At 35.8% G+C, this 23712-nt stretch overlaps 1 protein-coding gene across 3 annotated transcripts in view; it reads left to right on the top strand.

Annotated features, from left to right (window-relative positions):
• The window catches only part of LOC145687147 (tyrosine-protein kinase transmembrane receptor Ror-like), a 396459-nt gene that overhangs the window by 211479 nt on the left and 161268 nt on the right, over positions 1 to 23712 (top strand). For all 3 annotated transcript variants that reach the window (XM_081760607.1, XM_081760610.1, XM_081760612.1), the window contains exon 2: positions 1300 to 1446. In XM_081760607.1, coding sequence (XP_081616733.1) covers positions 1300 to 1446 — 147 coding nt within the window. The remainder of the gene's footprint in view (positions 1 to 1299; positions 1447 to 23712) is intronic.

Raw genomic sequence — 23712 nt, 5'->3', positions numbered from 1 at the left:
TATATATATATATATATCGTCCAAACGGTAACGCATTTACCTTAACTCCACAAGGAAAATTAAAATCTACTTTCTCCTGCCATTATCTTTTAATAGAAACATCTTCACAAGAAATACAACTTGCATTCACCACGCAAGACCACCGCCCTTAACGAAAAACACTGTCATAAACCTCATTATATAACTTTTCTGCTTTAAGATAACGTCTTTAAATTATCAAAATCCCCTCTTAATAATACAATATAAAATTTCCTTCTTTGTCTTACAGCACCACAATTATATGGAGACAAAATATCCGAACTATTAACATCAAAAGTGCTCCGTCACCAAGGAGTTCAGTCACGCTTCACAGAAGTTTTGATACCAATTTCCGCCAAGTGGGATTTGTGGTGGACAAAAGAACATTTCTCGGGATTCTCCCGTTTCCTTCCACTTTCTTCATTCCAGCATTATCACAATTTCAATATCATCTTTTCCTTTCCATTGGTACATAAACGTGGGACGTTGAACTAAGAAAAATGTAAATGAAAATTCCTAAATTAGAATAAAATTCCGGAACTGAAGAAGGAATTGATTTTTGTTACGCGACAGTGGGAATTCTTTATAGGAATTCCTAAAAACTTTAGAATATGTGAATCGATTGAGTATACCTAAGTTTACTATAACTTAATAAAATTTACTTCCTGTTTAAATTATAGAAGTATATCTCTATGAGTCTCTTAGAAAACATAAGTTATATAGATAATTTATATATTCTCACTTTTGCTTGGTGACTGCATATTACCTCACTTGAACAGATTGTTTATATTAGAGCAAGTCGTGGGTTTCTGCTTCAATCTCAGCTCATGTCACTTGTCCTTTGTGGTGGAAAAACACTGTGCGCCTTGTTTTTCTCAGTATTCTTCCGTTTCCCCCCACTTTCGTCAATTCATCTTATCACCCATTTCATCATCCTGTCTCGGTGAATAATTGTGGGACTTAAAGTTCAAAGAAAAAGTAAAGAAAAAAAACTCTTACTATGTGAAATCTAGCCTGGAATAATAGGCACATTGAGCGTGATATTATGACTTATAGTCGCGACTAACACCTTAGAAACTCCTATTCTCAGAGTGATTTTGCGTCATTCTTTCTATATATCGAGTTCTTTACTTATAAAAGTATATAATTTATCTCTATCGTTCTTTTACAAGATTCGTTCTTAATATCTAAAGAGTGTATTTTGGGTTGTCTATTAGTACATTTACGTACACACCCACACAGTATACGATATTAAATATTAAATTTGTTTCTTTATTTCAGATCGGGTAAAACGAGCTGGAGGATGTCCCCGTCCCTGTGGACCAGAGGCTGCATGTTTTCATCTTGGCAACGGCAGTTTTACATGTTTATGTACTCATGATAAATCAGAACCTACAGAAGATCTCAAATGTCCTAATAGGAAAGTTGGTGAGTACGATAAACCACAATGTTTTAAAGTGTTTGTGTATGTATATATTAAACCGAAGCAGGCGCAATATGTGCTATAGTTTCGGAAATGTATAATTGCCTGCATCATATATGCATCACCTGATAATGGTAACAATATACGGTTCTTCCGAAACTGTAACACAGATTATTAATAATGTGCGTTTGGTTTGGTGAGATTTTAGTTTTACTTAAATTATACGAAATTCCGAAGCTAGATTGAGCAGTATTCAGATATATTGGTATACTGTATATCTGTAGGCCTCTCATAGAGCAATTGATGAGGACATGGTTCTTAACCCAGCTTTCTTGAAGGAAAAATAGTGTGGTGGGGAACACTCTATACTGTGAGGTTTGATCTTACAAGATGGTCTGTCCACTTGCCAACTATATCATATTGCAGTTCCGGTCGTGGTTCGAAGCCCACGTTAATAGAATACATGCAATTATACGTATGACAGGACACGGAATCGCTAATGCCCTCGCCTTTGGTGCAAGCGGTCCCGCGTTCGATTTCCGATGGGGACACTCGGTCGAAAAAGTGTAACAACTTTTTCAGGCTAGCCATGCTGAGTGAGAGTTTTCCTGGGTTTTCCACATTCATACCAGGCAAATCCCGGGATGGTACCTAACATAATTGTCCGAAACCACTTCGTACCCTCCCCATTCCTTTCTTTCCCTCCAATTCACCGGGCAATATGATCATCGAGGAACGTCATCCCTCATATGTTTGTGATGGATTAATACGACTATACCAGTAGATACTGAAAACCCAGAAATCTAATTCCTAATTCCCTAATATGGTGTTGCGTAAGGGCGCGTAACACAAAAACTCAAATTAATTCTTCTAGTTACAGATTTGGAATTTTTAAATCATGTAGATTAGTGATTGATAGATCTAATCAAAGATCTTTAAATATAGGAGACAAACGTTTAGCTTTGCTTTCACGAGTAATAAATTAAATCAAGCATCAATGCACTAATTGCCTATTAGATTTAGTAAAATGTGTTTGCTTAAAGTTAGAGTGTAACCATACGAGTTACAGAATGGAGTTTGACATTAACCCTTAACAGGAAACGCTATTTTCTTCGCTTACAGGAAATGTGTCTCTGTGGGACACGGACATGTATAAAGCAATATCTTTTTTTAAAAAAACATATGTGTAATGTTAAATAATAGGAAGGTACTGAGAAAACCGATACATTGAGTCAATCAGTGTTGCCAATGTAATACAAAGAAAAACCATACGTGTCTGACAGACACATATTTCCTGTTAAGGGTTAATTTCTTAATCAATATCCCATCGCCGCTGTCTGCTTTTTTTTGGGGGGGGGGACACAAATTGTCCACAATTTCAAGCAACACATTACTTTTCAATTAGTATTTTTTAAAGTACTATTAGTAACTTTTTAAAGAAATATTTACACTAAAATTGAAACATGGGATGATAAACAGTGCTAAGATGATAAAAGAATTCATTTACGGGAAGTCGTTACATAGGCGAATAAATATGGTAACCATAACTGTGACATCAATCCTCAAGATTATAGGAACCTTCCAAGGTTGATCGAAGGTTCAACCAAGTGGAAGATTAAATCAATTTCATCTTTTAAAAAATAAGACGTATTAAGAAATTAAATGATTTACATATTAAACGGAATTGTATTTATCTCCAATTTCCAATTATAGAATATTTTAGGTGAAGTATAATTATCCAACGAATCATCAAATCTAACAGTCATCACATTTATGGAAGATCTATTTATTGTTACATAGTTCGCACCCGTTACAATTGTATATTTAGTAACTCTAGCTTGGCTATTCAGAAGAGAAAATTCATTTCGGATAAAAATATTTTTTAATTTTTTTTTAAGAAAAAGAAAACGTTAAAAGAATTTAAACGAATTCTCCCAAAAATGCAATTAATTTATCAATATCGGATATCGCATTTTCTCATTTTCTCTTTTTTTTTTTTTTTTTTTTGAGAAAGGTAAATAACAGATTTTTTAGTAAAAGAAGAAGAGGTAGCCAATAACCTCCTCACCAATAACGGAAAATCGTAAATTGACAATCATATGCGTTGATCTAAAATTTAACAATATTAAATTTCATTAGTTTTCAATATATATACAGATAGATAGTTTGATAGATATTATAACGAAATACTTTAGTTTGTATAATATTTACCTGTACCGTGGGCAAAAAGTGCTCATAAATATGTAATATACTTAGTAGAATGTTCATTTTAAATTAACAAAAAAGAAGAATGTTTTTAATATATGTAAGAGATTATTATGGGATAGTTGTGGCTATGTACATGTTATGTGTTGACCTAGTCAAGTGAATTTATGTATTTTACGGTCTTAAAAAGAATTTTTAAGACATATCAAGCAATAAAGGTGAGACTAATGATCTTTGAATCTCTGCGTTGATTCTTGCATATAAAAAAAAGGGTTATTATCGCTTCGTAACATATATTTTACCAGACGGACCAGGTTGACGACGCTTTTCTATAGAGTCGTTATAAAAATTTGGTGCCGAAACCCGGGATCTTTTGAAAATTCAGTTCCCGAAGAAGGAAAGTAGGGCTGAATTTTACTTGGATTTTACCATTTATGAATACGAACTTAACCGTATTACGAAGCGGTAAGGTCATCAAAAGAAAAATTGATAGTGAAATAGTGCATCAGGAATCTAATACCAGTGATCCAGGTGAAATTAGTGCAACACCAAGTTTGTCATCTGAGGATCGACTTTTGTTAGCTGTGCAGCGACAAATTATGCAAATGACGACTGAGATAAAACAAACCATGGAACAGAAGCTCAATGAATCTAACACAAACATGGAACAGAAGTTCTATGAAGCTAACCAGACCATGGAACAGAAGATAGAATTGAAATTCAACGAAGCTAACAAGACCATGGAACAGAAGTTCTATGAAGCTAACCATACCATGGAACAGAAGTTCTATGAAGCTAACCTGACCATGGAACAGAAGATAGAATTGAAATTCAACGAAGCTAACAAGACCATGGAACAGAAGATAGAACTGAAATTTAATGAAGCTAGCAAGCAGTATGAAGAATTAAGTAAACGAATAGAACGGATAGAACTGAAATCAGACGATACGAAACAAACAATCGTCCAGGTGATGAACGATATATCCTCACAGTTTGAAGAGAAGTTAAAAAGGTTAGCCGATGAATGTCAAGAAAAGCACGATCATCAAAATCATGAAATCTGTGCTGTAAAAAGGGATTTAACGTTAATAGAATCTTCCGTTAAACATCAAAAGATCCAGTTGGCTACTATGCAGGAAGAAATTAAAACGTTACAGGCTAGAGACACCATTTATCGCAATAATCTGGGCAGTGATCGCTTCGAGTTTCCCCAATCACCGGATATAAATACACCTTCGCCGGAATCTGAGGAGGATATTATATTAGAGGAAAATTGTCCGAAGATCACTGATGAACGGAATATAAATGGTATAATGCCACAGCACGCTACGGACCGGAACAATCACACCACAAGAACAAGGAGTGAGAAACGAAAGGTAAAGCTAAGTATCAAGATGAGCGAAATCAAAGCCATGAGTAAATTCAGTGGTAAGTGCAATGAAAATGCTAGTTCTTTCTTAGAGAAGTTCCAAGACGAATGCAGTATAATGTCTATCGACCGATCACAATACATGAAATTAATACCCCATGTATTACTCCCACCTTGTTCCTTATGGTTTAAGGCAATACGTGATCACATTAGTACATATGAGGAATTTAAAGCGGCATTGATCGCGAATTACGAAAATGACTTTTTGCTGGCAAACAGAGATGCCACTCTTAGAAATCAACATTTCAATCCTCGATTGCACAAATCTATTGTAGAGTTTGTTATAAATGTCTATAATGAATTAAAGGTTGTTAATCCCTTACAATCGGAATCAAGAATAATTGCATCGATTCGCAATTTGCTTCCATTTAAATTACAGCAGATCTTATTTTCCACACAGTGTATGAGTTTCAGTCATTTACTAATGCTTGTACAATGCTACGAAACTCAATACCATGCTATGAATCTAACACCATCTGGAATGGGTAAAAGTAAGAATAATTCAGATCATTTGGTCCCTGTTCGGAATTTGAATATCCAAAGTGTGAATAATAATGAACCGAACCTAAGACGAGTATACTCTAGCAATCAAAATGAACAAAATAGACAAAGCTATGTAAGGAATCCGCCTAACCTAATCAACCGAAGTAGACACAAAAATAATAGAAATACATGTCGAAATCCTAGAGATGCTATCAATCCTATGTATAGACATAATCATTGTTCACGAGATGGTACTTCGTATCCAAATTCAAATCACGATGAAAGACATGTACAACCTAACGTAGAACCTAATCACGATTGTGCGGTACAATGCACTTTATTAGATTCATATGCCAGTGCGAATGTAACATGATTACCGTTAACGAAATTAGGTTAAACCCATGTTGGTTATAGATTCTTGTGAATTTTCATTTTAAAGTTTGTGTTAATATTAATAATGAAAACGACGGTTATAAATATTTGAAATGCATCTAGTTAAAGAGTTAGTAGCACCCAACATTCTTGATCAAATAAATAAGAATGAAAAATAACAATAATAATGAAAAATGTGTTTATTTAATAACAAAAGGGTGTCTTTTGTTTCTGTAAAATAAATTTATTTACTTTCATTTGATTATTCAAACGTAGGTTATGTTTAATTTTTATTCCTTCTTATTAATGTGAAGAATCATAATTCAATTTATAATTAGTTAAAGGCAAAAGAAATTACTTTATATCAAATTGATTTGTGTTTAATTGTCAAAGATTACGTTAAGAATAAGATCCATTCTATAAAATCCATTATTCACTGACTATCTTGAATAAAATTCTTCTTTATTTATGATATCTTAGTGCTATTATGTATATATTACAATTGCAACATCTAACTTATTTGTTATACAATGCGCCCGAAAAGAATAAATATTATTTGTAACATCACCGTTTTGTAATAATGTTCGAAATTATTAATCTTCATAATTTGTATTTCACCCTCGTTTATTATATTTATAAGCGACGATGTTTTTAATAATAAAGAATAAATATTAATGTAATAAGAAATAAATGATAATGAAATAAAAGATTTGTTATAAATGTATCTATGTGAATGATTATAAATAATATATATATATGAGGGTTAATCAAAATGTAATGAAGATATATACGAGATATGATCAAAATATCAAGAACATATGTAATGTACGAACATTAATCTAATCAGACCAGTGGTTCTTGAATATAAAAGCCAAGCCTACTCATGACTTTTATATTCAGTCCCTTTATCGGGCGACATTTTCTATAACGAAATACTTTAGTTTGTATAATATTTACCTGTACCGTGGGCAAAAAGTGCTCATAAATATGTAATATACTTAGTAGAATGTTCATTTTAAATTAACAAAAAAGAAGAATGTTTTTAATATATGTAAGAGATTATTATGGGATAGTTGTGGCTATGTACATGTTATGTGTTGACCTAGTCAAGTGAATTTATGTATTTTACGGTCTTAAAAAGAATTTTTAAGACATATCAAGCAATAAAGGTGAGACTAATGATCTTTGAATCTCTGCGTTGATTCTTGCATATAAAAAAAAGGGTTATTATCGCTTCGTAACATATATTTTACCAGACGGACCAGGTTGACGACGCTTTTCTATAGAGTCGTTATAATATAGATATATATGTGTGCTCGTGTGTGCATATTAAATATATCGTTCATTAAAAAAACAATGAGTTGGAACAGAAATATCGAAGACTCATAACAAACTTATATATGAACCAACAAGTAAGCGTTAGGATAGGGGAGGAACTGACAGAGGAGAGTGCAATTGGAAGTCAAATTCGACAAAGATGCTGTCTCTCGCCAACATTATTTAATATCTATTTAGAAGAGATAGTGAAAAAGAGCCTACATGATGAAGGCAGCATTTCGGTAGGAGATAGAATGATTAGATGCATAAGATTTGCAGACGATATGACGCTTGTTGCAGAACCTGAAAAGAAAATCAATAGAACGTTAAAAAAACTTGAGGAAGGGCTTTGAAGAGTATCGGATGAAAATAAATGTTAGAAAGACAAAAGCTCCATGGTTACCGGAACGAAGAGGTCTGTGTCAAATATAAAAGTGGAGAGGGAGAAAATAGAACAAGTGAATAGTTTCCGACATCTGGGTAGTATTCTTAGTAATGACATGAAGTGCGAACGTGAAATAAAAGCAAGGATAGGAATGGTGAAAGAAGCCTTTAGGAGGAAGAAAAGTCTGTTTTGTGAGACCTTAAATAAAGAGTTTAGAAAAAGACTTATAAAATGTTTGTGTGGATTGCTGTACTGTATGGGGCGGAAACATGGACATTGCGTAAAGTGATGTAAAATGACTGGAAGCCTTCGAAATGTGGGTGTGGAGATGAACGAAAAGAATTAGCTGGGCCGAGCGGAAAACGAATGAGAGCGTTCTAGAAATAGTGGGATGAAGAACACTTTTAGATATTATTGAGAAGAGGAAGAGAATCTGGTTGGGACCTTGTCTGAGAAGAAATTGTATCATGAGGGATGTGCTAGAGGGTATGGAGGCAGGAAAGAGAGGGAGAGGGCAAAGGAGACTACAGTTAATGAACGATATAAAAACGGAAAGGCCATACGTGAAGATGAAGAGGTTAGCGTAAGACCGTGGAACATGGAAGCTTCTCAGCTGCATCAAGTGACCTGCCAATAACGGCAGAATACCTATGATGATGATGATGATGATGATGAATATTAGTGTGAGATATTGTGTCTTACGACACATGTGCCAGCTCATAGAGACCGAAAGTCAGTGTGGAAAGTGGTAGGAGGAAAGTGTTTAAGAATGTTCGCACATACCCTGAGGTTAGGAGTTGCTCAGTAAATTATGCTCTGTAAATTAGGTCAGAGAATTGAGGTGATTTTAGTTGCACAAGTTGAGAGTGAAATGAGTACTATTAGTGAGTAATTCAGTTGGCAGTTATTGAAATATTAGTGTAAAAGAGCCTTATTGGTTTTCTGTAATTCTGCATAGGCTTAAGAAGCCAAATAAAGAAAAGTACAATCACAATTCCTTTCTCTTCATGGGTCAGAAGTTTTTAATAACAGACGACAAACACGCTTATTTATTACATCAACTTTACGTAACCTTAGAATATAGAATACGAGTATAGTCAGTTACACGTGTTATTTTACTTGGGTACCTTTTGCATGTAGCTTCTATTGTTGGTAACTGTTGTGCGGAAGGAAGGTAAAATTGTGTCCGTATCAGTGGCCAGAATGAAGCAAAGTGAGTGAGAAAGTATTATGTTATACTAATGATGTGTGGCTAAGGAGACCACAAGCGATTGTATATCGAGATGTGACAGTAATTTAAAGCTACATTTCACGAAAGTAACCCAGTTTCGAAGTCAATCGTCGAGAGAATTATTCGACATTTTGCAGAAAGTAGAAGTGTGATGAGGAAGGCCGAAATTCTATAGCAATAAGGAAGTTTCTTTAGATATGTTACAATATTTTATGGAAACTTCACAAACATCGACAACCAGCGTTGCCAACATGGTGGTTATTTCTCAGAATTCAGAATTTTAGTGCGCAGTAATTTTAAACCTTACTAAGTGCGTTTAGTACACGTACTGACAGCAGATGATTTTCATAACAGCAAAAAATTTTGCCTAGTAATTATGCAAAATATCGATCACACCAGTATTAATGTAAAATACATAATAAAGATATTTACGTTGAACGGTTAGATGAACTGATATAAATCACATTTGACATCTTACCCTATTGGAGCAATGAAAACCCGCATTGGATGATGGAGCATCATACTGAATATTTGGGTGGAATGATAGGAAACATCATTATTGATTCTTTTTTCACTGATGGCAATCTGGCAGGTGAGAAGTATTTGACAGTGCTTTGTAAATAGATTCTTCCTAACATCTAGTCTCCACATATAACTCTGATCACGTTTGGCTCCAACAGGATGGAGCACAGTCACACTATAGACTGAATTTTTGACAATTCTTACATAAAAATTAAACCTGTACAACGATGGATTGGAAGACGAGGTGTGATCGAATGGCCTGCAAGATTTCCCTATTATCACTCATGGGTTACTTTCTATAGGGGTACATTAGGACAACGTGAATCACACCAAACCATACACCCAGAATGACTTACGGCATCGCATTGTGAAAAAAACAAGAAGACTTCCTTGTGATATGCTAGAACATGCACTTTACAGTTTTTACGACCTAGTGGCTTATTGTCAGACAATCGAGAATATGTAAATAAATGTAAGTAAATGTTACATTTTCTTTCTCTGTAATATGAAGAGTACAGGTACCAAGAGAAATATAGTAAACCTTCTTTCAGATGCATCACAATTTTTAATGTCAAACATAGCACATAGCACACTCTATCTCGTAACGAATTAGCAATAGATGAAATGTGAGTTCAAGATTATCGTTTCGGGATATATATAAAATGTTTAGTGATATCCAATGTGGCGTAATCAAAGTTGACTGTCACAATGTCCACATTCCCATTTAATGCAGTTTTCGCACTAACACCCACTCCCAACATTTGCTTTTCTTCCACTGCATCATTACTGAATTGTCTCGATATTTTTTACTACGACATACAAATGTCAAACATGGCACGCCTACCTCGTAAGAAAATGGTGATAGTAAAGTCTCGTTTGTGGAAATTCTCGTTTGTGGAAAGAGTCAAGCCTAAGTAGATGTGTCAAACATACTCCTTTCCATTTAAAATTACTATGTGATATCCAATATGGCGGAATCCAAGATAGCTGAAATGATGTCCACATCCTCACTCAATGTAGTTTTCGCACCAACATACACTTTCATCCTTTTGCTTTCCTCCATCCACGTGTCTCGTTATTAATTACCTGTCCAGGTTAATTATTAGGCATAAATGTCAAACGCAGCATAAATGTCAAATATCTTTTTAAAGAATGAGTTCATGTTCTCGTTTGTGGGAAGATTCTAGCCTAAATTGATGTCCCAAACCTGCCCGTCTCCATTCAAAACAAAAAAATGTAATATCCAATATCGCGGTATCCAAGGTATCTGGTATGATTTTCATACCTTATTCAATGCAGTTTTCATATCAATACCCACCTGCAACATTTACTTTTCCTCCGTCGATGTGTATCGTTATTACTGATTTGCAATAATGTCTTTTATTGACACTATATTTTTCCACATGTATGTTCTTTCTACACAAATGAGTCAATTACTCTCCATTTGTCTTAATCTGATAAGCATTTTTATACTTCTCAAACTATACCTTACCCTTTTTTGACGTGGAATCTTTAGTCGCGGGGCCCTTTGACTTGGGCTCTTTTGACGCGGTCTCTTATGACTATGACCCTTTTGTCGCAGGGCTCTTTTGACTCGGGCTTTTCTGTCCTCGCCCTTTTGTCTGGGCCATTCTGACGTGACACCATTTCATGTTCACGTAAAACAATAAAGTTAATGGTATTCTTTTACGAGGACATGAAATAATAATAAAAAAAACTATCCATTTCTCTGTATCTATCTATCTATCTATCTATCTGTCAATCAATCCTGCGGTATTTCCGCAACAATGTTTATGGAGGTAGTTGGTAAGTACTTCAAATGATATGCCTGTAGCCAAATTCCCTCTATAAAAAATGTTGGAGAGTACTGCAGAATACTGAAACATGTACTTTTAAATAGCACACATATGAATTTCTAAGTGAAGTCTTGACCTGCTGACTACGGTAGGTCCCATAGTTTTGGAGCTATGGACCTTTAAATTTCATTTTTTCATGTTTTTGACAGCTTATTGCTCTGAAAGGAAGCATTTGTGCACCCAAGGCGGTTTGTACTTTTTGCCTTATCAAGATGTCAGGAATCACCTCCCCAACGTTGTCGGTGTTGTTTTGAAATACCCTGTATAGATAGATATAAATATATAGAGAGAGGAAATTCAAAGAAAATAGTAGATATAATGACAGAAAAAAGAATGAGTTCAGTTATAAAAGTACAAGTTCCAGTATATTTCATTAAATAAGTTCCAATCTGTTTCGTCTATGTCACCAATCTAATATTTCCTCCTCTCCTCGTCTTCTTCTCTCCCGTTCGAGTGATATTTTGTTTCTCTCTCTTGAGAGGAGCAAGTTTCTCGAGAACAAAGGGATGTGGTTTGTTGATGAGAAAGTAGAGGAAACCATATAGCAAAGGAACAATGTAAATACAGTCTCGCTAGAAAAGAGGAAACCAAGTCAAAAAGGCTATAAAAAACAAAAGAGAGAGAACTCCTAACTAAAATAAATAATAGCGTGTCGCCTTCACGCGGATGGATGTGGTGCCTAAGGCCCTGGTGCTGACGTCTTTTAAATATTATTCTCTCCTTGAACAGAAAAAGCTATTATACTTTTGGTAATATTCATATTTGTCATAAAGTTATTTCTGTATTTTATGTTGCTAGAGTTTGCTTCGTTTTCTGTAAACATATTACGTTTTCTAGGATGATAAAATATGGCGAGATTTCTGTTGTGATATGTAATAAACTACGTCATATAGTATTCTGTGAATAGTGGTAAAATAAGTATTATCTTAGTCAACATGAAATATAAATTAGAAGTTCCCTGTCTTTCTCACGACAGCTTTCATATTGAGATTATTTTGATAAACAGCGGCCACAATTTGAAGAGTATTTTTCTATATATTTACATATGTATACCTGAAATACACAGAATTTTCTATGCGGATGTCTGCTCCCTTGGGTCAGCGGTTTGCAAACTTTCCTCTGTTTTTTTAAAATTATTTTTCACAGATTGTTCACCCTTATTTGAGCAGCGTCATTCCAGTGTTTGCTAGAGGAGACGAGATTCTCCTCTCATGTATGAATTTCGCGTTTAGTATACACTGATCACCAGTTGAATTAGAGAAAGCAGGACAGTTGCAGAAACCTCCCTGCAGAGGCTCTACCAATGCATGTGAATGAAACGCATCGCGCGTGTCATGCTGCCGTGTGTTTACTCTCTCGGTATCCGTATCAGTGCAGTGTGTGGTGGGCACAGGGGCGGATCCAGGATGGACTTATGGGGGTGCGATCGGTTGTAATACTGCTACTTAGAGCTACTTTTAAGAGTCCCCAACTCTGTGATAGGTTTTATTTATATACAAAATAAGAAAGTTTCGTCTTCTGGGGGGGCGATTGCCCCGTTCCCTCCCCCCCGAATCCCCCCCTGGGACGGTCAAGACGAAGGACCTGAGTGCATTTGAGCGTGGTCAAATCGAAGGGGCCAGACGACTGGGTGGCTCGATTTCGGAAGTAGCTGCGGTACTCGGATTTTTAAAGGCAACTGTGTCAAGGGTATGTCATGAGTACTGGCTGCTGACTAAACCACACCCACACGCGCGAACTGTCACGGTCATTGGGTGTTGACGACAGGGATAGGAGCCGACTAGCCCGCACCGTAATAGCCGATAGACGGGCCGCAGTGTGTCAAATCGCGGAGGGGTTCAATGCAGGACATTAATGCCGTGTTGGTAGCCACACAATCCACAACCACCTACTCTCCATGGGGTACAGAAGCCATCAGACCACGCGAGTATCACTTCTAACCACACAACACAGGAACCAACATCCAGTATGAGCAAAGGAACACCACAACTGGACCGTGGAAATGTGGGAAAATGTTGCCTGGATAGATGAATCACGTTTCACATTGGTACATGCCGATGGACGGGTACGGGTGCGTCACCAACGGTATGGGGCAATGGATCCATCGTAGCAGCAGGGAACTGTGCTGGTCGGTGGTGGCGGTATTCTCGTCTGGGGCATGTTTACGTGGAGTGAAATGGGTCACCTAACACGTGTGACACGCTTCCTCACAGGTGAACGCTACCGCGATCTTCTGGATAACCATGTCCTATCATTTGCTCGGCTGCAACGTCCGGATGGTGAACTGATCTTTCAGCAGGACAATGCGCCGGCCACCGCTCTAGGATTTCAGCAGATTGACTTGATGAGCACTCACTGATCTGGTAACACTCCTCTGGCCATCATGGTCACCGGATATCAATCCAATCGAACACTTCTGGGACGCCATGGAAAGACGCCTTCGGGCTGTGGACCCTCTCCGGTATAATTCGTGTCCAGTGTGTACCAAATAAATGCGCTATAAAGTTTTTTCGTTTCATCTCGTTGTTTTTCTAAAACTTCTATGTCGTATTGTCTCAATTTTCGAAAAAGCTTTTGTAAATAATGTTAATAATGTACAATATATATATATATATATATATATATATATATATATATATATATATATATATATATATATATATATGCCCTAATTAATATTCTTAATTTCATCTTAAATTTTTTTTAGAATGTTTCTGCGTCATGAGAGATCCCCAAAGGATATGATATGATAACATTCGAAGCATAATTATTATTAAAGTATATTGTGAAATGATTTGTATATTTTTAAACGTCGATAAATGCTCTTCATTGTGTTCATCAAATCACTTTATCCATTTATATTTTTTAACACTATGAACCATGTCATAGTGAAACAGTGTTTGGTGTTGCACTGACCTATTAAAGAAAAGGTTGTAATTTCTGTTTAAATTTCTGAAAACCAAAGAACTTTAAAGAATAAATACTGAAAGATAAGAAAAGTGAGGAAATGTATCTGTATGAGAACAAATGTGAAACGCACGCCGATCTATAGTTTCTTTACTTGGCCGCCTTAGTTGTTGTAACGGAAAATGTAAATTTTTGGAACCTTACACTCTCGTCAGCAACGGAAGTGACGAAATTACTTAACCCATATTTCCCAGTTCTCGTCACTCCCATTGCATCTACTGAACTTAAAACATAAAATCTAATCTTAAACTTCTAATAGAAATGAGTATCCATTGTTTACACTGTACAAAGGTTAAGGTTTTAACGATCGTTGCAAAATTCACTTGGCTTGTTATTTTTCACTTTCATTAATCAAATTAGTGTTTTTCGAGATTTCTTAAAATTAATTTATTATTTGTTATTAAATGTAATGTTTTTACATAACTTGTTAAACAGATATTTTGCAGTTGAATGTAAACATCTGCCGAGCATAACCGCGGATTGTCATTCAGAACTGTCGTGCAACTGCGGCGCAAGCAACGAAGGAACTCATGCAACCCCTCCCATAGTCTGTGTCAACTGTCACAATTTCCTGTGAGTTACATGATGTGGACATGCGGGCTAAAGTTGCACGGACGAAACCGCTATTAACGGACCATTACGCTTCAGCAAAACTCCAATGGTGCCGCGAACGTGCAACATGGTCAGGAGATTACTGGAAATGTGGGATATGGTTAGATGTGTCATTGTTCACGTTATTTCAAACCACTGCGCCCGTGTTTATGTGTGGCGGGCGCCCACAGGAGCGTATGATTCCCAGTGTCTCCGCCCAACTATTAAATGTTGCTTACGATACAAGACAGGGCGAGAAAAAATGTTTTCTTGTCTCGTATCAAATTTTTTGTAGAATAATCGTCTCGACTGGATTATTGGAAAGCATTTCTTCTCGTCTCATCTTGAATTTTATCTCAACTACTTTTTTGTAAATTTACGTACAAAATTTATGTCCTTATTTTCTTCTTGATTTCATCTAGAAGTCACCACAATCCTTCCGCGTCAAGAGAGGTTCACGAAGGATGTGACATAACAATATTTAAATCATATTTATTATTGAAAAATATTGTATAATGACTTGAGTACCTTTAAAAGTTGATAAATACTCTTCATTGTGTTCGTACGATCACTTTATGAATATATAGTTTTAGCGATAAACTACAGTGTCAAAATACTTTTTAACCAACCAAAGTGATGTTTTTAGTTTTACACTCACCACTGTTTGCCGATTCCTGACACATGTGTTTACACAGACTTGTGCCACTACATACAGAGCAAAGCTAGGCTGGCTGAGTAGGGAAACGCACTATGCACTCCCTAGGGGCGAAAATGCGTTTGTCAAAATACTTATTGCCGCCACTGTATGTATTTGAAGCATGTGTAATCGTGCTTATTGGTTAAGGTTGTCTGCCTTTCAATTAAGTGGGGGTAGTTTGTGTAGTTTTTGATCGTTTCAACAAAGGACTTTTGATGACTTAGTGATAGAGTATTTACCTCTAGTGCGTGTGGTCCCTGGTTCAATCCCAGATCCCGCTAACTAGGATGTGGTGGACAAACACTGCGTGGGCTTCTTCGGGATTCTCCCGTTTTCTTCTACTTTCTCCATTCTATTATTTCATTATCATCACCGTCTCCCTTAGCCTCGGTGCTTATTCGTGGGACGTTAAACTCAAAAATGAAAGAAAGGATTTTAAGCCAAAGAACTAGCTAAAATGTTCGTTTTAAACAGCTTCATTTCCAACTGTTTTTACGCACCTAAGAATTAAAACTGCTTTTTTCTACTTCATTTATGGCTTATTCATGCGATAATTCGGTATTTCCCACATTCTGATTAGTACTTTATATACACCCCGCAGGTATTTATCAATCGAGCGATGTGTCCGGCCTGTCTCGACGTATTTATAGACATCGAAAGACTTTTAAAGGATCGTTAGATAGGCATTTGCAGTGAAGAACGCATGCTTTCACATCATTTTTGCAGAAGATAAATTGATTTTAATATATTCAGAGTCAGTAAGAAGTACAATTGAATTTAATATACCTAAAATCTGCAAGAAATTAGGGCAAACTTTAGCTATCCAGGGCGAGCAAAAATTATACTGAACTTGCAGTCAAATTACTAGAAATTTTCTATGTTGTTTCTTTACTTTGACATAGAACGTTTAGGGACGTCTTAGGTATAATGCTACGATTTCCAAATACTCGTATCGTGTAAATTCGTGATTAATTACTACATTATTCATGCTTTTAGCCACTGTAGTACCTAAGTGTCGCAGCTCTTGGGCGTGTGATACACTGAGCTTAAAACATTGAAAGAACATACAGTATGCTTGTGAGAACGCTGCCAGTAAGACCATGTTGATGAAAGAACGGGAGGCACACTACATTCCCTGTTTATTTTTTGGTGTTAATTATGTCCAAAGGCACTCTTTTTTTGGATGAAAATTAAGATTAGGCGATAGTGAAAAACCACTTCTGTGGGAAAAATTTATTTCAGGATGTTCAAACAGGAAAACGTCACCGGAAGGTGTCTGCTTTTTTTCTTTTTTTTTTTAAGTTAGCAACGTAAGATAAATCAGTTTCCGCTTTTAATGTATAAACAGCTCTATGATGTGATTTTATCGAAGGGAGAACAGTTCTTTTACTGCCACTAGATATGAATTTCTGAATTCATTCATTCAAATGAATGGCGTTGATTCGGTAAACATATGAAGTGAAACTTCCTTTCTAGAGTTAATACTTGGGAATTTCCTACTTATACTGGAGTTATTTAATGAATTAAACGTGTTTTCTAATGTCCATTGAAATATTATAGTACCTAAGTAATATTTAATATCTAAGTAGAAATTATAAATTATAAAGGATTTTAATTGTTTTTAATTTAAATTTGAAAAATACATAAGGAGAACTGAATAAATGCTATTCTTTTTATTTGATGTATTTAATATAAACTCTGGATACAAGAAATAAGAAACAACCTATACAGATTAACATTTTGAGACCCAGATGGTTATTCTCCAATCGAGACTAGGCACATTTTAAATTATTTTGGGTATTAATGTAATGACTACAGGTAAAACTTGTTTCAAAAGGACTAAATTATCATTTGGAAATATTTGCATCAATATGTAAAACAAGATTTACATATAGTTAGTCAAATTGTGTGGCATAATTTGAAGCTTTGTGGCAGGTAGAGAGGCAGTTTATGATCTAGGCACCATCAACTACTGTAGTCATATTTCTAGAAGCTTTGTCAACATAAGGCTTTGATTTGCAGAACATACTTTTCAGACTCTGTTCTGCGTGGGAAATGTTTTCAAAGAAATCTATTTTGTGTGGTAGCAGGTTGCGAGGTTTCCTGAGTAAGCACAACTTCCTTGTGAGCTAGCAGTGAGTATCAATCATGCAAACCGAAGAGTGAAAAACGACGACTATTTCTATGGTTTCTAAGTCTAAATCAGGATCTTGCTTATAATCTAATGGTTATGATCTAATACATTGCGAAATGGATCCTCAAGTTTTACATCGGAATGGTATGCTCAAAGACTTTACGTCACCCGAGTCTAGCTCGAGCTTGGATTTATGTGTCTTAATGTGAGAAAGTAGTGAGCTCCTTCGTGGCTAAGCGGTTAGCATACGCGTCTTTGGCGTAGGAGACCCGTGTTGTACTTCCGGCGGAAGCTCACGTGATTCGGATTCCACATTAATCAGTAGGTCCACGTCTCATATAGCCTCGCTGCTGAAAAGGATGTTAAATTCAAACTCAACTCGTTTGTGACAGTTGATATTCTTGGAAGATGGTTGATTGTAGTTGAACTTACTTTTAGTACCACTAAGGTTAGATAATACTCGTAGATATTGCTGGAGATCAAGCCCAGACTACGCACACAAAATCCATGCAACTTAGTCTCTTAGTTAATGTGCACGTGAAAATAGTGATGTTACATGGCGTTTACACAAATGTGATTCCTGTTTATAATTAGAAAAATAAAAAAAAACATATCAACGTATTGCACATAATTGTATACGTTCTTTTCAATATTATTATTTTGACATCGTTGTTACTCTGCAGCAATGATTCCTTATTAGAAATCATGGCATGGTGAACCATTAACACAGAATGCTCCAACATTGTTACATAATTAACTTTCCAATACATTGTTACTATTGTGTTGATATTAAGCAAACTAGAGTAACTATAATACACTTATCGTCTTTTAAAAAAGTGTGTTTAACTCGTAATTGATATTTACATATTTTTCGTTTTTATATACAAATACAGAACAAGGATGAAATACTACTATGCACTGTTTTGGAAGGTAAAGACACGGCGGCTCAGTGGCAGAGCACTCACTTCTAGTAAGAGAAATCTCTGTTTCGATCCCAACTCGTGAATTTATGGTGGACAATATTGTATTCGTGGCTGATCTTGTGGTTCTACTATTTACTCTTACATTCTTATTCCAGGAATTATTTCACAATCGTTCACTGATATTAATCATCTGCCTCCTTTAACCTACAGAGCATAATGATACAACTTAAAACTAGAGAATTTGGGTCTTATGCAGAGTCGTTTTCAACTATGATTAGCGCCATACTAAGGGTTTGACTAACGCATGGTTATCAGAAGTATATTCAGAATCTCTGATTAGCACGTAGTGGTTGACTAAGTTAATCACATATGACTAATTAATTTAGAGCAGAGGGTACCCGAGAATACAAAGGCAATTAAGGACCTGTCTTTCTTTCTTTCTTTTTTCCTTTCACTTCATCGGTTGGTTACTATGAAGCCGCGAGTCCCTGCAATACCAGAAATATTTCTTAAAGCGAACAATGCAAGATGAATAGAAAATTTCCAGTTTTCTGAGGGATACATAAAACTGTTCGATAAATTATCTTTCCTTATAATTACAACATAATCCTTTTCTTGTCGTTAATATTAATTGACAGAAATGAATAAGTTAATCCTCCAGAAATGAATCCGATTTCGTAACTATTTATAAGTTGTTGTGATGTAAATCAAAAAGAAAATATTTCGAATTTCGTATTTCATATATTTTCATTTTTACAGACTACGCATGCGCACGTCTAGTTACCACACTTATTTTTCTCGCCCGATGTATTAGGGTTATATTAGTTAATCATACCCAATCAACTTAGTAGCTCAACTCTAAGCAAACTCTGAATACCACAAAGTACACCCTCCTTACTACAGAACTAATACGACACTAATTAAACGCTGACTAACGCTATATTAACGAATTCTCTCCGAATACCGCCCTATATGTTTTGAAAGTCATCCGATTGTTTACATGTTTCGTTTTCTTTAAAATGGAAGCATATTATATCAATTTACGCACTTATTCTGGTTTTAAAACTAAAGATATGTGTCCAATATTTACTGCATAGAGATCTTATGAAGTAGCTCCTTGGTATGTAATCAAGGGGAAAATGGCATAGACTCTCCCTAAATAATTATGAAACAATTCTTCTTTCACTTTTTAATGAGTAACTGGCGTTTGAAAGAAACATTTTATGTTGCATCTGGAATCGAGATGTCTCAGAACTAGAACAACTTGGAATTCAAACGAAACATTGAGGCAAATTTAGCACCGGAGTTCAATCTTTGCTTTAGAGTCTGAACGCGCTGCACGTTGTGAATGCAAACATTAAAACCATGCTATCATATAAAATGGACTCTTCTTCCAAACAATAATGTCTCTCCTCTTCCCCCTCCCCTTCTCATCCAGTGCCCACACTCAGTTTTATATTTTTAAATTTTATTAATTTACATTTTTAGTCAATTATTGTTTGTTAATATCTTACTTAAAAATCCAGTGTATTTCCTGTTAAAATCACTTTGAAAATTCTAGTTTGCGGGGCCTAGGAATGTGTCAATCCAGCTTTTATTATTTTAAAAGGGAAAACTTGACTTGGAGCTCAAGCGGGGTTAAATTCGGATTCCAAAGTATGGTAATTCTGTGTAGTAATTCCTACCTGGCAAATGGTTTAGTTTTATTGCAAACTGATAAAAATACACTGCTTTATATTCCTGAGAACTTGTATATAAAAAGTGAGCATATTGTTATTTCTGCGTAGTGAGCAAGCTGGAAAAACCATACACATTCAGTGCTAATTGCAACGTGTTGCTGTTGAAACTTTTTAAAGTAAAAGATTTACCTGTAAAATGCGTGTGCTTATGTAACCAAGATAAGTGAACCGCTATGTGGGTTGCATAAAGCTTCAGGCGTTTGCCTCCGCTACACAGTACTTGTTTTCTTTGCTGCAACAACACGTTGTTACCTGGATAAATGAAAGGGCTCTAACCAACCACTCAGAATAAATTACTAGTTCACGTTAATTAATTTCCGTTTCATTTTCTCTTTTCTGTTCATATTCGTTACTTTCGTTTAAATCAACCCTGGTGTGAAAGAAAATTTTACAACAAAGGAAAGAGTGATCTGCAGTTTTTGGTTTTTAAAGGACAATGTTACGCTATATATTGGCGCTGTATCATTTGCGTGTGGCGCGGGGAATTTTCCCGTAAGTTTAACATGTATGTTTTAATCAATTATATACTAATAAAAACGTTGAAATTCTTGTATGAGTAGAGAATCTTGCATGATGCTGCTGATGCAAATGTATAAAACTGAATTAATTTATATATTTATCCTTTTGTTTGTTCGTTCGTGATACAAATTCACGTCGTTAAACCATTCGCAGTAAATTTTGGAATACAGTATCTACCTCGAACTTAATTATTATCATGTCACTGATTAAAAAGCGTTATAGGTGGGAAAAGGATTTAAAATATATGTTAAATATGAAAAGAGTCTCAGGAGCTCCTCAAGTTAGTAAGATTAAACGCAGTATATAAACTTCTCATTAAAAATAACTGGACACGTATCTTAGCATTTTCGAAAATTTCGCTTCTAAGGGAAAGGTAACAGAGACAATTTTCTATAATATTTTAGTATATATATATATGTATATATATAGGGTGAACCTGAAAGATGTGCACAAACTCCGGGAGGTGATTCATGGTATCAAAAGAAGACAAAAAGTCGTCTTGCATGTTGTCGATACCGAGTCGTGTACAAGTGACAGGGCGTGCCAACTTGGAATGGACAATCGCATCCTGACAATTGGAACGAAACAGAAAGATATGCACAAATTGCGTGAAATGTTTCGTGACATCAAAACTAGTTAAATGTGGCTATGAATATCAGCAAAATGGTGCATTAGGCAGTTGCGCCAGACAGATATAGTTTATGCACATCTTTCTGTTCCGTTCCAATTGTCAGGATTCGATTATCGATTCCAAGTTGGCACCCCTGTCACCCGTACACAACGCGGAATCGACAACATGCAAGAGGATTGTTTTGTCTTCTTTTGATGTCACATCTTTCAGGTTCACCCTGTATATATGACAATCGATAGATTGTTTTGAGCGGAACAACATGATATTGGTGAGGGTAAAATATCATGCGTAGTTTTTGACAAAACTGCTGATTTGTAAACCTAAAAATTACTGCTGTACGGATACCATACCACTTACTGAGATGAAACTAATACCGTTATTAAGATCTTCATTATGACACTAGCAAAGATGACAGTTTTTAGTGTGGTTGATGATACATAGCTTAAGACTATCACTTAACTCTTAAATTGTAATTTACTTTTAATTTAAAAAAACATTGTTCAAACGTTATATCAAGATGAACAACATAACGTGCTCGGGGGTAAATTCTTATGGCGTCATTAACTTGTTCCGCCACCAACGAATTTCGAGGTGATGTATTATGCATCGTTTTATGCCCCTATTCCCACGTTTTGTGCGTCACCAGAAGTGGGTCAAAAAGAGCCTACAAATATGGCGGAACAAGTTAATGCTGTTCCAACACCAACGAATTTTGAGGTCGTTTCCTTCACATTGTATTGTGCGTGTTTTGTACCGTTTATGCGCCTATTTCCACGTTTTGAGCATGATTGGAAGTGGTCAGAATGGTCCATCATGTTGCGAGGAAAAAGAGCCACTGTTCCTCCCCTATCAAATTTGGAGCTAGTTTCTTTCGCATCGTATAGTGCCTATTTTGAACATTTCCTGCACCTATTTCCACGTTTTGTGCGTCAGTGGAAGTGGGTCAAAATGGGCCTTGAATGTGGGATGAAAATGTCTTTTTCTGCTATATTTGTGATCCTTCTTTGACCCACTTTCGGTGGCGCACAAAATGTGAAAATATGCGCAAAAACGGTACAAAACATGCACTAAACGATACGAAAGAAGCGACCTAGAAATTCGATACTGGTTGGACAGTGTGTCATTATCTTCTCACCTTGAAGGTCAATTTTGACCTATTACCATTAATGCACAAAACGTGAAAATAGGCTTACAAAACGGCACAATACATGCCCCGATGTGAAGTAAACGATCTCGAAATTCGTTCGTGACGAAACAGCATTAACTTTTTCCGATATATTTATAGACCAATATTTACTCACTTCCGGTGACGCCCAAAACGTCCAAATAGGTGCACAAAACGCTAAAAAAAATCAGGTATTAAACGATGTGAAATTTACGACCTCGAAATTCGATAATGGTGGAACAGTGAGTCATTTTCGTCCCACTTTGAATGCCCGTTTTGACCCACTTCCAGTGACGCACGAAACGTAGGAATAGGCGCAGGAAATGATCAAAATAGGCACTATACGGTGTTAAAGAAACGAGCTCCAAATTTGATAAGGGAGGAACAGTGGCTCTTTTCCTCACAACATGATGTACCATTTTGACCACTTCCAATCATGCTCAAAACGTGGAAATAGACGCATAAAAGGTACAAAACACGCACAATACGATGTGAAGGAAACGACCTCAAAATTCGTTGGGGTTGGAACAGCATTAACTTGTTCCGCCATATTTGTAGGCCCTTTTTGATTCACTTCCGTTGACGCACAAAACGTGGGAATAGGCGCATAAAACATTTAAAATAAACGGGCAAAAGAAACCACCTCGAAATTCGTTGGTGGTGGAACAAGGTAATGACGCCAGTTCTCATGTATAGTTTTAGTGCAAATAAAAACAAATTTTTTTGTGGTGCTTAAAAGAAACATGTCCTTTGTTGCTAGTAATAACTGATAGTTCTCGTTTTGCTGGAATACATTATTATTTATTTGCATGTTGGATATGCAGCAAAACACAGTTAACTAGCAGGTTGTATCTATTGTCCTTTGTCTTTTCCTACCTCTTTACGCACATATTACTTTGTTAAAAATTGCAAAATTAAGGAAACATTTTAAACGTTTAACATAAACTTTTAACATAGCACTTGATTTGAGCTGTATTTTTATGATTACACTTAGATTGGAACACATATCCTGAGGGAGAAAGAGGTTTAAAATATCCACTAATAATAACATCCGCACCGTTTGATATGAATGTTTGAAGATAGTAAGCAATTGGAAATGAAGTGA

Source organism: Thermobia domestica, chromosome 1 (assembly GCF_964235325.1).
Source record: "Thermobia domestica chromosome 1, izTheDome1.hap1.1, whole genome shotgun sequence".
Taxonomy (NCBI): Eukaryota; Metazoa; Arthropoda; class Insecta; order Zygentoma; family Lepismatidae; genus Thermobia; species Thermobia domestica.
Note: the sequence above shows the minus strand (reverse complement) of the source record. Positions and strands in the feature narration are given on the sequence as shown.